The sequence below is a fragment of the Oncorhynchus keta genome, chromosome 26 (assembly GCF_023373465.1).
Source record: "Oncorhynchus keta strain PuntledgeMale-10-30-2019 chromosome 26, Oket_V2, whole genome shotgun sequence".
NCBI classification, from domain to species: Eukaryota; Metazoa; Chordata; class Actinopteri; order Salmoniformes; family Salmonidae; genus Oncorhynchus; species Oncorhynchus keta.
Genome location: NC_068446.1, coordinates 39,215,648 through 39,229,517, shown reverse-complemented (window position 1 = coordinate 39,229,517; position 13,870 = coordinate 39,215,648). Strand labels below are relative to the sequence as shown.

The following is a 13,870-nucleotide window of genomic DNA, read 5'->3' as shown; positions in this document are numbered from 1 at the left end:
AAAAGTAGTTAGCACAGTGCAGTGTTGTTTAGAGTATCAGTGTCATCACGACACCAAACCCTACCAAGCTGATCACAATCAAGCACCTGAGCGCTTGGCTCCCATGGCGCTCACCTACTGTAAGTCAGTCAAAGATTTTGCTTTCATACACACACACACACACACACACACACACACACCCGCCTTGAACAGTTAAAAGGTTACTAAGGTCTGCAACAGGCATGCAACAGGTTTAAAATATTAATGACAAATGAGAAAGATATTAAACAGATGGTTTCTTTAATAAAATATGTTTGAGAATGACATTCAATGGTGGGTTGAAATGATATTGCTGCTTGATATATACAGTACTTCATCAAGCACTGAGCAGAGTAGTTTAGCATGAGTTATTAGTAGGACTTAGTTCAACCCGTGTCTTACTAATAACCCCAGCATACAGACAAACCCCTTACAAGTTATTATCAGTCCAACATGGCTGTTGTGCTACATTCAAGTTGTCAACAATCACTACATGGTTACACTGAATGTAGGCTACCACAAATGGATGGATTATGTCAGGGATAATCAACACGGTGCTCTATGCGGTCTATGGAAAACAATTAACGACGTGGAAGTTGTGTTTCACGACGCGCTACAAAGAGCGGCATTGACCTTCCACGGAGTTACATTATTTTCCAGAGAACGCATAGAGAGAGCACCGTGTTGATTATCCCTTTTGTACCATGGCTAAAATGTCAAATGTTCCACTAGATGCGTGTTCATTTTCCAGTAGAAATGTGTTTTATTAACATCCACGGAAGTTGCTAACAAGCTTACTAGAAAGCTACAGTAGTTGTCGTAGTAACCAAACAAACAGACTTGCTCGTTTAGCTAACCAAACCCATCACTAAGTTACTAGCTTGCCATTATGAAAATCTAATTCAGCAATGCTAATAAGTTTTCCATTCGACTTTCGCTTTCAAAAGCAGCTCAAAACATGTAAGAATTAACTATAGCCTTTGAATTGTACCGTGTTGATATACTGTGCGTTATAGAGAAATAATGCACGCTCTAGAATGCTCTTCAAGCCAATCAGAAACAAGCATTCAACAATACCATGGTATATAGCATATAGGCATTCACCCAATAATATACAGGAGAGGATAAATGGTAGTAGACACATTGAGTATAGGACATGCTGTAGTTTAGGGTTAGGAGGTTAATTTGATTTATTTAACCTATATTTAGCCAAGTTAGTCTATTTTTTAAAAAGAGACCTGGTTTAGTTGTTAAGCAGGAGTCCATTACGTACAATTTTATAGGGATTAGCGCTATAGGTATGCAGAGTTCAGCCAACTTGTCAGGCATTTTGGCTCCAAACGCCCCAATGACTACCAGAATAATGATCTTGAAACGTTTGGTGCCATTTAAATTTGACATCTCAAAGAGAGTTGGATGTGTACACATTACCTATGGCTCTGATGGGGATGGGACAGAGGTTGGTAGGAAGAGGTATATCTGGGTTGGGAGTTGGGAGGGGGGGGGGGGGGTTAGTCTATGGGGGGGTTAGTCTACTTCCTGACCGGCGGAGGGATCTTGATGTCCTGACCCTTCTCCAGCTTCTTCTCACATTCGATCAGGTAGTTGACGCCGTCCACCACCGTCTGCACTAGCTGGACCTGATCACAGAGAGCGACAGTGGGCGTGTTAGCGAGCGACTGCATTGCAGAGGCATGACAGAGGCAGAGGCATGACAGAGGCATTAGCATATCAGCTAAAGCACATCATATGATATTGGCCTAGCAAGCTGATGCCCGTTGGCACAGTCGTGGACGTGGCACGCAACCAAAGCCTGCGCATGTTTGAGATCGACTGCATTGCGGCCAGACAGTGGCCAAATCACTGATCTACGAATTATCTTACATCCCAAATAACTAGTCATTATGTGATCAAGTTTAGTGATCAGAATTCTAAGCCCTGCTCAAACTAATCCCCTCAATCAGGTAGACTGAGAGATTGTGGAGGGTCAAAAGTTCTCTCTCTTGCTCTCCACGTTTTTTTTCTCGCACACTACGGTTTTCGTTTCTTCACTCTCTCACACTTGCCCTTCCATTCCTCACTGATTGGTCCTGGAGAGCTGCAGTGTATACAGGGCTTTCATTCCCAGTGCTGTAATACCTCATTCCTGATTCAACTGATCAACCACATCTTGACTAGCTGAATCATGTGTGTATGTGTCAATGCACAGTGTTATTAGAGGATCTACCCCCCTTCTTTCACCCATCATGCATTCACCCATCATACAACTCATGTTAATAATCCAATCATACAACCCAGGCATGACAATACTGATGAGGAGTCCCACTGTACAGAATAGTGACGTGTAATTGACTTATGTCTCCCATCCAGACACAGGAGAGGGTTAAAACACAGGCATCACAGTCTCTCTCCTCAAGCCTTCCAGTGCAACCCATAGCCGCATCTCAATAGTCTAAAATGGATTCCTCTCTCATATCCTTTCATTCACTTGACTGATGGGTAAAGTGAATGGATTTGCTACACTCCCCCTACCATCTGTAATGGGTAATAACTTTGACTTGACTCAAGCCTTTGGCTCCTCCTACAAGGAGCGGAGGCTACTGAGGAATGTCCTCCATCTCGATCCCTTCTGGGAAAATTTTGCCCGGTCGTACCAGTTGTAATGACCAAGTGAATTTATTTTGCATGGCCTTGTAATGTAGCGTACGCCATTTTAAACAATTGAGATGCACCCAGTAGCTGTGTGGGATGACATTTCTCCTAGGTACAGATCTAGGAACAGTTTCCCCTCCTTCTAAACCCAACTGAAACCATTACTAGTGGAGGGAAAAAAACATGAAACCAACCCAAGATCAGTGTCCAAACCTAACACCATGTATTCCCCATTACCTCGGACTGGCCCAGTCTGTCCAGGTTGGAGATGTCGAAGGTGCTTCCCACGGCTGCAGTGTCCACTCCCCCGGTTCCTCTCTTCTGCAGACGCAGGTTGTCCAGGATCTTAGTGAAGCGAGGGTCCTGCAGGTTTACCAGACAAGAGTCACTTTTAGTAGACGCCCAAACAGAAAAACGGTTGGAAAATGGAGAGATACCATTTCATCGCTCGTTTACCCCTTTTTATATATTTTTCTGTTACGGTGTACCCTAACAAAGAGGAACATTCAGAAGACAATGGGTGGTGGATGACTGGCTCGTGGGGATCATATTGGTCCCTGGTTTAAGGGTATAGGTCTCATTCAAGTCCTACCATGGAGGTCTGGAGTACTGCTGGTTTTCGGTTCGACCTGATCATTAATTGCACCCACCTGGTGTCTGAAATCTAAATCAGTCCCTGATTACAGGGGAAGAAGGGTGAAAAAAGAAGTGGAACTGGCTTCGAGGTCCAGATTTGAATTTAAGGGGTTTGTGTATTTAAGAATCTGTATTTGGAAAATCCAAAGATAGCCTGTGGGTTGGGAACGACATGGCTGGCAGGTTGACTAGCGGTTAAGAGCGTTGGGCTGGTAACCGAAAGGTCACTGGTTCGAATCTCCAAGCCGAAGAGGTGAAAAATCTGTTGATGTGCCCTTGAGCAACGCACTTGACCCTAATTAGTTAACCCATGTCAATGTAAAATGCTTGTTGGTGCTCTTGATTAGATGTTACCTTGCTGAGCTTGGGCAGGTTGACGTGTACTCCAGCACGGAGCCCAGTGCCCAGGTTGGAGGGGCACGTAAGGATGTAGCCCAGTCTCTCATTCCACATGAACTCCCAGCCTTTCTCCTGGATCAGCCTCTCCACCTGAACAAACCTTTCACTTTAGACTAGATGGAAAAACATTCAATGACATCTTTATTTGTCTTGCATACATACACCGGCAGCCACATAATGGTGTGTGTGTGCGTGCGCACCTCTTTCAGGCCTGTGCAGAAGCGATCAAACACTCTCTTCATGTTGCCTCCCTTCTCCATAGAGATGACTCTGGTGTGATCCTCTTCATTGATCCAGATCAGGAAGGTCTTCGTGTTGTTATGCCTGGGTTTGGTACAAAGGAGTAGCGAGGGTTGAAAACACAAAACGTATCAATACTAATTTCAAACTAAATAAAAACTACACAAAACACACTCTTAAAAATCAATACTTGTGTAGTGCTTCCTAATGCCATGGGATCCCAGCGCTCCCACCAGCGTACGTAGACTATTTTAGAGGAGCTGATCACGATCGTTGATAATAAATGATTTTCCTCAGAGGCCTTTATTTAATAAATAGAAGGTTCTGCTTCTCCTTTCTGTCAGTAATCAGGTTTGATCCGGGTGGTCCAAAAAGGAGCTTGGAGCATTCCTCAAATTGAGTTAAACTATTTATACATGACAGAGAGATCATTTCTCCATCCTCTATTGCACCAGCTAGAGTTAAATGTCCAGGTTCCATTTCCCATACGTTATAACTTCATTGAGGCGATGGTGGCGGTAGACAGTATTGCCACATACGCAATAATCAAATTGCATTGTAATGGATACAGTATTTCCATATAAGCAAAAACGTTCATGTAATGCAATGCATTATAGACAATGGCATATTTGCCCCATTGGCCTCCTGAAAACAATTAGAGAATTGAATGAAGTAATGGATAGGTCTGAAGCCAGGAGAGCAGAGAGAAGCATGAAAGGAGGAGAGGGCTGTCCGAACATTTTTAATTTAGAGCCCTGAGGATGAATTATAGAGGAGAGGCTGGCATGCTGTAGGGGGGTAGAGAATGGCTGGAGCAGGCCCTGGCAGGGTAGCGGTTGGCATCAGGCTATTTCTGGGCACCAACTGAAACTCAATGCGGAGAGGGCATTGTCTGCATCACTAATGTACATCTAAGGCTCAGTCTACAGGAGAGTCTATGGCTCAGTCTACAGGAGAGTCTATGGCTCAGTCTACAGGAGAGTCTATGGCTCAGTCTACAGGAGAGTCTATGGCTCAGTCTACAGGAGAGTCTATGGCTCAGTCTACAGGAGAATCTATGGCTCAGTCTACAGGAGAATCTATGGCTCAGTCTACAGGAGAATCTATGGCTCAGTCTACAGGAGAATCTATGGCTCAGTCTACAGGAGAGTCTATGGCTCAGTCTACAGGAGAATCTATGGCTCAGTCTACAGGAGAATCTATGGCTCAGTCTACAGGAGAATCTATGGCTCAGTCTACAGGAGAATCTATGGCTCAGTCTACAGGAGAGTCTATGGCTCAGTCTACAGGAGAGTCTATGGCTCAGTCTACAGGAGAGTCTATGGCTCAGTCTACAGGAGAATCTATGGCTCAGTCTACAGGAGAATCTATGGCTCAGTCTACAGGAGAATCTATGGCTCAGTCTACAGGAGAATCTATGGCTCAGTCTACAGGAGAATCTATGGCTCAGTCTACAGGAGAATCTATGGCTCAGTCTACAGGAGAGTCTATGGCTCAGTCTACAGGAGAATCTATGGCTCAGTCTACAGGAGAATCTATGGCTCAGTCTACAGGAGATACAAGCTAGTGGACATTGCCACTTTGCTAGAAGGAAAACCTCCATAAAGAAGAGTCCTGATGATGTGTAGCACCAACTGTATGCAAATAATAACTTAGAGACAATAATCAAAATCCCCTCTTACCCTTATGACCACTAAGGTTCTGTATCTATAACCAACAGGTGCTTACCAGATACCACGTGCATCTGGCCAATCGCGGGCCATCCCCGAACAGGTCAGCAGAGGGGACACGGGTTTATCGAACAGGAAGTGGTCCTGTGTCAACACAGTAGAGACAGGAAATGCTGTCTTAATGAAAGGGGAACAACATCAATGCCGAACAAAACATATCTGCTATTGTTTCCCTCCTGTCTTTTAGGTCTTCAAATGGATTGGCATCCTGACTCACGTCAATGAGCTGCTGCTGCTCCTGGTCTGTCATGTGGGTGAGGCTGTAATATGTCCCCGCCAGGTCCCCCTTCAGGCCAGCCAGGGCGTCCACCACCACCTTCTCCACCTCCCGGCGCTCTGCCCGGGTACACGCCGGGGGCAGGCTCAGTCCCCTGATGCTACGGCCCGTCCTGACCCGCGACGACAGCACATAGCGCTCGTCGAATTTGCCCGACTTGAGCTGACAGACGGAGGGAAACAGAAAAATAACGAATGGCGTAGCTATAGCAGTAAACAGTTTGACGGTTAGGCCTATTATCGTGAAACCGAAAAGGACATTTGTGAATGACCTATGCTCCCCAAAAAGCTAAATGGTTTAAGTCAAGGAAGTCATGACTATTGATCCTACATTAGGTTCCTTTGATATGTGATTTGTATGGCATATACAGTAATTGACATTCATTGTAGCATATAACATATCATCGCTGTTTGACGAAAACCTTGTGACATTTAAAAATGTTTTTATTTAAAGCAGTAACTTCCCTCAATGTACTCTGAACATTTAAGTTTCTAGTTTCAGAATTATATGTTTGTTAAAGAGAAAATATGGTAATTTGTTTTCGAATTCCTGAAAGGTTTCTGTTTTGGAGACGAGAGGTTTTCATCAGACAGAAACGACATTCATGTAATATAACGTAATGAATGATTAACGTTCCAATCTGCACAATCGATTTACTGCCTAACGATATGTTAGCTGGTATCACTGATTAGTATAGCGTCCAGTGAGTAAATCTGTCCACTTTCTAATGTTAAATATAGTATTATGCACCACCTAACATGGTCTGTGTGTGGTGTGACCAGGTAGAGATAGTGACGTCAGAGAAAACTCAGCTTAAGGACAGCTCCACCATTCAGCCAGTTCTAGAAATCTCACTGATGAGGGTACATTGGCACCCTATTCTCTATATAGCGCACTAATTTTGACCAGACACAGCCCATACTGTTGTTTTCAGATGTATCTCTGTACCTTGCTGGAGTCCAAGTCAGTGGGATGGGTCATAGTCTGAGGGTCGTAGCCATTGTGCCTCTCCTTGATGACCGGGTCAAGGAGGTCTGCAAACACCTGAAACCCCCCGCATCAAAAATGTCATCATTATACAGTCTCTCATTTGGTTAGGATTTATAGAAAAGGAAAGGGTGATACCTAGTCAGTTGTATAGCTGAATGCATTCGACAGAAATGTGTCTTCCGTATTTAACCCAACTCGTCTGAATCAGAGAGGTGGGGCTGCCATAAATCAACATCCACGGCATTGGCACCCTGAGAGCAGCGGGTTAACTGCCTTGCTCAGGGGCAGAACGACAGATTTTGAACTTGTCAGCTCGGGGATTCGATCCAGCAACCTTTCGGTTTCTGGCCCAATGCTCCTACCCACCAGGCTACCTGCCACCACCTTGTAGACTACATTAAGAGAATCACTGTCACTTTACAAACGATTAGACAGGCTTACAGTATAGTATTGTAGTCTAGTATGATTTATACTATACCATTATGAGTTGGTGTAGTCTCATAGCAAGCAATGAAACTGATGACCAAAAGATGTGATCCCAAATGAAGGTCTCCTCTATCCTAAAACCAACACCCCTCTGGTGCAGTGGTAGTTGGTCTCAGTCTGAAATGGGACAAGGGGACTGGGTGTGCCTGTTCTCCATTGTCAGATTGAGTGGCTGGGATTGTAATATCACATGTGATCAATAGACCACTTGCTCCTCCTCATGTCAGAAAGTATCAAAACACAGAGAGTTCTCATTCATTCTTAATGTAGCTGACATAAATGTAGCCTATAGACTAAATGGGATTTTTATGGCTTTAAGTAATGTCAAAACAAAGGGCATCTATTAAAAAAAGCAAACAATGAATATATACAGTGCATTCGGAAAGTATTCAGACCTTGATTTTTTCCACATTTTGCTACCTTCTTCTAAAAATGAATTAAATTGTTATTTTCCCCCTCATCAATCTACACACAATACCCCATAATGACAAAGCAAAAACAGTTTTAATTCTATATATTTTTTAAACGTAAAGCTCATTTGAGGATGAGGTCCAGAGGGGACATTGGATCCTCTCCTCCAATGTGTTTTGTAAGAGCGGTGAGGAACTGAGAAAATGGACAGCCTATGGCTTCACCCTGACGAAAACTATACATCTGTCATCTGCATTCAAGACTTCTAACTGCGGCCTGCTCTGACCTCGTAGGACTCCTCATCCCCTGCCACCATGCCCACGGTCTTGATGAAGGGGTGCCCGGGGTTGTCCACGCCAGTCTGGATGGCCTGGTCAAGAGTGTAGCCGTTGGGCGTGGCCTTGTCCACCAGCTTGGCATAGATGGCAGGTGTCAGGTGGCTGGCCATGCAGTTGTTGTGCTTGCGCAGGTCCGGGTAGTCCGCACTGTCGGGATACATGAAATCATGCGGACAAAAATTGCTAAATCATTGTCTTTGAGAACCACAAGGATAATAAAATAAATAAATAATATATATAAAATATATATTTAAAAAAAAGCTGTATAGGAAACACCTGATTAATGACACCATTATGATAATTACTGCCTAAGACTCGCTGCAATGTAGCTTAGGCTACTCAATAGCCAACAGCTACAGTGATTTCCATCCATCACTCTGTTCTAGCCTACCTGTGCTTTTCTTTTGACATACCAGTGCATGCGCGCTATGTTTAGCCTATACCTATCACAATGCGCGGTCATCACAGACACAGCAGTGCAACCATACATGCTACAATCTGATCGCAGCAGACGTCGAGCATTCGACGACTATGCTTTGGAAACGGAATATCCTATATTTCTTAATAGGCCTATGCGTTATGCAATCGGTTTGTCCAGTTTTGCATTTTGCCTCCAGCATCTTCTCTAATCGGTTTTGCGGTAGATTCTGCCTATCATAAAACCATAAAGCAGAGTTTTAGCCCAGCCCCCATGCAAGCCAAATAAGGAGAATCTAGATTCATTCTAGACCATTCCAACATGGTTTTGGGAAAAAAAACACCTGTCTATCTCACCAAATAATTAATTAGAGCTTATCAATGTAGTCTACATATTGTTGGCAAAACATTCCATCAGTAGACCATGCATTCAGAGAATTATCTTATATTTATATTTCATCATTAGACATGAAAAAAAAAACATGAGGCGGACTATAGCTTTAACATTTCATGAATAAAACAGGCCTAGGTCATTTATCATTTCCACAAAAAGTAAGTAAGAAAGAACCGATTCGAAATAGCACATTCATTCAATGCTGCTGCTAAAATAGTATCCAGTTTTGACAGTCAGAGAATTCAGTGCATGTCAGCGTAGACTCTTACTCGTGTATTATTGTATCTAAAACAACAGGTCTACAGAATGACAATATTTCGCCCTTGAAATGGCTGGACTGAATGTCCATATAGCGCAATAAAGGGCGTCGTGGGTTACCTGGCAGGGTACACTCTCCGTACTTGCGCTCCGGCGGTGACATGTTCACGGTTGAGCAGAAAGGCCGCTGTCAAAGACCCGGCTCCAACTAATGACATAATGCCCACATTTCGTTTGCCGGACAAAATTCTGGCGAAGTTGTTTGCCATTGCTTTATTTCCACAGTTTCTGAGAGGTAGGGATGGATGAATGGAAGGGGAGCCTTGGTGATGCTACGAGTCTAAAAGGAAAGGAGGAAAATCAGAGAGGATAAGATGAGTGAGACCGGAGGAGGAGACCGACGCGTGGAGTGAATGCTAATGGATCCAAGTGAATGCAGCAAGACGAAGCGGCTAGACTATACAGCATTTGCTTTAGTCCGTGTGTATTTCACCCCTCCTTTCAGAACGCTCTCAATTCCCATACACGCCAGCCTCCTTAATCAAATGTTGGACAGTAGTTAGTCCTACTGGAATTAGTTATATATATATTTTTTCCCATTATATTGTTATTACAGATCGACAATTTAATTGTGTACATAAAACTATTGAATTGAGAAATATTAAATTAGAAATGTCAGATCAAACATAATACATTTTGTCAAAATCAATTGGAACAAGTAGGCTCCCACACTATGTTCCCTCTAAACTGCGCACTAGCCCCGAGACTGCCGCGCACTAGCCCCGAGACTGCCGCGCACTAGCCCCGAGACTGCCGCGCACTAGCCCCGAGACTGCCGCGCACTAGCCCCGAGACTGCCGCGCACTAGCCCCGAGACTGCCGCGCACTAGCCCCGAGACTAGTGCCGCGCACTAGCCCCGAGACTGCCGCGCACTAGCCCCGAGACTGCCGCGCACTAGCCCCGAGACTGCCGCGCACTAGCCCCGAGACCGCCGCGCACTAGCCCCGAGACTGCCGCGCACTAGCCCCGAGACCAGTGCCGCGCACTAGCCCCGAGACCGCCGCGCACTAGCCCCGAGACCGCCGCGCACTAGCCCCGAGACCGCCGCGCACTAGCCCCGAGACTGCCGCGCACTAGCCCCGAGAGTGGTTTCTTGCAACACAACATTTTTGGTCACCTGGTCTGAAGGACCAGTGGATAAACAGGTTAATGTCCAGTCCTGCACGTTTCCCCCCCTAAAGTCTCTTGGAATGTAGTCTCATTGAACACCACACATTGACTTCTAGTGTTGGCTGAATGATAGAACAGCTATTTCCATTTTAAAATGTTATGGGATACATTTTCTCCATTGTTTTTGATGGTAGGTCACTCTGTTAGGCATACATTATGATACAATAGGCACAGTATCCTACTTGGCCACTGGTATAACTAATTTAAAGCGAGTACAGCCTCAGCGTTGGAAGTTTGCGCTTTAACGTTTTAGAGGTAACAATGCTCACGGACAAACGTCCCACAACTAGACGCCCAAGTAACAACGCAACGCGTTATCGGTGCGTGCAGTAACGCTAACGGGTTAATCCTTAAAACCCAAATTAGAACAACTCGATGATACTCTTGGCATTTTCTTAATTGGTTTATCACATTATTTTATCAATAGGTTGGAATATGACAAACATTATGCTTTATTAACCCAAACCAACAAAACTTATAGAATGCTATTGGCGTTTGCGCAATTACACAATAGTCTAGTAGGACCAGTCAGCATGCATCGCAGGAACCAGGAATTTAGAAAGACGCTCTGGCTTTATGCAGGCACCAAGGGCAACTATAGTGGCTAAATATATTGCTTTTGAGATACACAACGTTTAAAGATGCACACGTCCCTATTCAGCCATATGCCTAATTCAACTGAAAGGGCAAGGCAAGATTGTTGCAATAATGTATTCTGAGGGAGACTTTTAGGTAGGACTATTTATCAGGGGATAATTCAGTAATCAAGACATGAAATGAGGAAATAGCAAATGTTATCTGATCAAAGTTCACAGGAGGAAATTATGCAAGAGAAGTTTCTTTATACAGGCATTTAAATTGCAGGAGGAATGATTGCATAACATATGCATTTGCATTACAATTTAGCAATCAGCAGTCTCTTATGTGGAATAATTTTGTAAAACAGCAGTCTACTACTGAATGACAAAACTGCAATAAATCATAAATTGTTAAAAATATAATAACATGGTATGGTAATTGAGTTAACATTCATTGCAAACCAATAATTAAAATGTGTAAAGCATTTATACATTGTAAGTTTTATGTGACACATTACAGATGTGAAATATATGTAGGATAGTCTCACCTTGTTTCAGTTACTGGATGGTACTGCCCATTGATGCATTTGGCAACCCCGGCAGACCTGTGAGGCGTGGTGGCTCCTTATCTCCCTTAGAGTCGATTGTGCCTTCACACATGACTAACGCCTACCAGTTAACCTGAGACACACACACACACACACACACACACATGACTAATGGGGTCTATACAGTCTATGAAAACAGAGCCGACCAAGGTCCGTTTGCGTCGCTCACTAGAGTTGGAAGATAAAGGGAGATGTACTTTACAGCTCTGACCTTTGAACAAGGTGATTTCAGAGTTAGACTATCAGGTGCCTTTTATCAAATATACCTGCTGATAAGGTAAGGACAAAAAAAACACACAAAAAACACCCCGACAGGTTTACTGCCCATCCACTGGGTCCAGTGATGGAGACTGAACTAAAATTGTTATAAGTAATAGGCCTAACTTGTATCTTGTTTGAAAAAATGTTACAGGTACAGAAATTAAAACTGGGAATGACAAAAAGTGGTTCAGAACACACAGTTGAAGTCGGAAATTTACATTCACTTAGGTTGGAGTCATTAAAACTCGTTTTTCAACCACTCCACAAATTTCTTGTTAACAAACTATAGTTTTGGCAAGTCGGTTAGGACATCTACTTTGTGCATGACACAAGTCATTTTTCCAACAATTGTTTACAGATTATTTCACTTTCAGCAGAACTGAAAAAGCGTGTGCAAGCAAGGAGGCCTACAAACCTGACTCAGTTACACCAGCTCTGTCAGGAGGAATGGGCCAAAATTCACCCAATTTATTGTGGGAAGCTTGTGGAAGGCCAAAGTTTCCCAAGTTAAACAATTTAAAGGCAATGCTACCAAATACTAATTGAGTGTATATACATTTATATAAACCCACTGGGAATGTGATGAAATAAATAAAAGCTGAAAGAAATCACTCTACCATTCTGACATTTCACATTCTTAAAATAAAGTGGTGACCCTAACTGACCTAAGACAGGAAATCTTTACTTGGATTAAATGTCAGGAATGGTGAAAAACTGAGTTTAAATCTATTTGACCAAATCCAGTTTGCACGATGACTTGCATGAGTACCCTTGCCGGAAAACTAATGACTCATTTTATTCCCCAGAGCTAACGCCTAGGCTTTAGATTATGGCCACATTGAGATTTTGTGTCCGTAAAGATCTGTATTGAGCCAATAGTTTTTCAATGGAAGTCATCGGTTGCTGGATGAATGACAACTAACATGATTGTTTATGCAAATACACACAATATGTCCACCTTTGTTAAGTATGCAATTAATCTGAAAACAAAGTAGATAATGATGTAGGTCTATCCCTATGTCATTTTTGATTTTATCCAAGTTCACGAGTCTCAGTGTGGCTTAACCTTCAACCAAATAGGCACAATCTTGAATAGTGTAAACAACCCAGACTTGATACCTGTTCAGTCACATACTGAACATTCAGTGATCAATGAACATTGGAGGGAGATTCTAATGATAAAGAATGTTACATATATATTTTTAATAAACACTAATAATTGTGGTTTTAGTTTAACATTTTATTTAATTCAAATAACTTAAATATCTTATTATATATGGTTAACTATTTTATATTGTTTCGTGAAAAGGTATTTAAAATACTTTAAAATATAAAATCGACCACAAACAATCTTGAAATATTGATATTTAAAGATTAAACGATTACACTATGGCCAAAAGTATGTGGACATCACTTCAAATGAGTGGATTTGGCTATTTCAGCCATACCTGTTGCTGACAGGTGTATAAAATCGAGTACACAGCCATGCGATCTCCATAGACAAACATTGGCAGTAGAGTGGAACGTACTGAAGAGCTCAGTGACTTTCAACGTGGCACCGTCATAGGATGCCACCTTTCCAACAGTACTGTTCGTCAAATTTCTGTCCTGCTCGAGCTTGGTAGGAAGTGGTAGGCCACACGAGCTCATCGAACGGGACCGCAGAGTTCTGAAGCACTTAGTAGGTAAAAATTGCCTGTCCTCGGTTGCAAACACTCACTACCGAGATCCAAACTGCCTCTGGAAGCAACGTCAGCACAAGGACTGTTCGTCGGGAGCTTCATGAAATTGCTTTCCATGGCCAAGCAGCCACACACAAGCCTAAGATCACCATATGCAATGCTGGAGTGGTGTAAAGCTTGCCGCCATTGGACTCTGGAGTAGTGGACACCTGGGTTCTCTGGAGTGATGAATCACGCGATGCCATCTGGGAGTCCGATGGATGA

General features: G+C 43.2%; 1 protein-coding gene across 1 annotated transcript; it reads right to left on the bottom strand.

The window, feature by feature from the left end:
• Nucleotides 1-262: 262 nt before the first annotated feature.
• Nucleotides 263-11,765, bottom strand: LOC118359369 (creatine kinase U-type, mitochondrial-like). Its single transcript, XM_035737917.2, has 10 exons — nucleotides 11,604-11,765; nucleotides 9,367-9,586; nucleotides 8,126-8,324; nucleotides 6,901-6,996; nucleotides 5,893-6,114; nucleotides 5,674-5,759; nucleotides 3,906-4,029; nucleotides 3,661-3,795; nucleotides 2,908-3,033; nucleotides 263-1,658 (listed from the first exon to the last, which is right to left on the bottom strand). The coding sequence occupies exons 2-10, from the start codon at nucleotides 9,513-9,515 to the stop codon at nucleotides 1,551-1,553; spliced, it is 1,245 nt and encodes a 414-aa protein (XP_035593810.1). The 5' UTR covers nucleotides 9,516-9,586; nucleotides 11,604-11,765; the 3' UTR covers nucleotides 263-1,550.
• Between the last annotated feature and the right edge of the window lie 2,105 nt (nucleotides 11,766-13,870).

What these genes read in the sequence shown, in the direction of transcription:
- LOC118359369 (XM_035737917.2), bottom strand. Translation starts at nt 9,515, where the DNA reads ATGGCAAACAACTTCGCCAGAATTTTGTCCGGCAAACGAAATGTGGGC. An exon ending in CTGACTTGGACTCCAGCAAG is followed by an intron (nt 6,115 to 6,900) that starts GTACAGAGATAC and finishes TCCGTCTGTCAG; the next exon opens with CTCAAGTCGGGCAAATTCGA. An exon ending in ACCTGCCCAAGCTCAGCAAG is followed by an intron (nt 3,034 to 3,660) that starts GTAACATCTAAT and finishes GTAAACCTGCAG; the next exon opens with GACCCTCGCTTCACTAAGAT.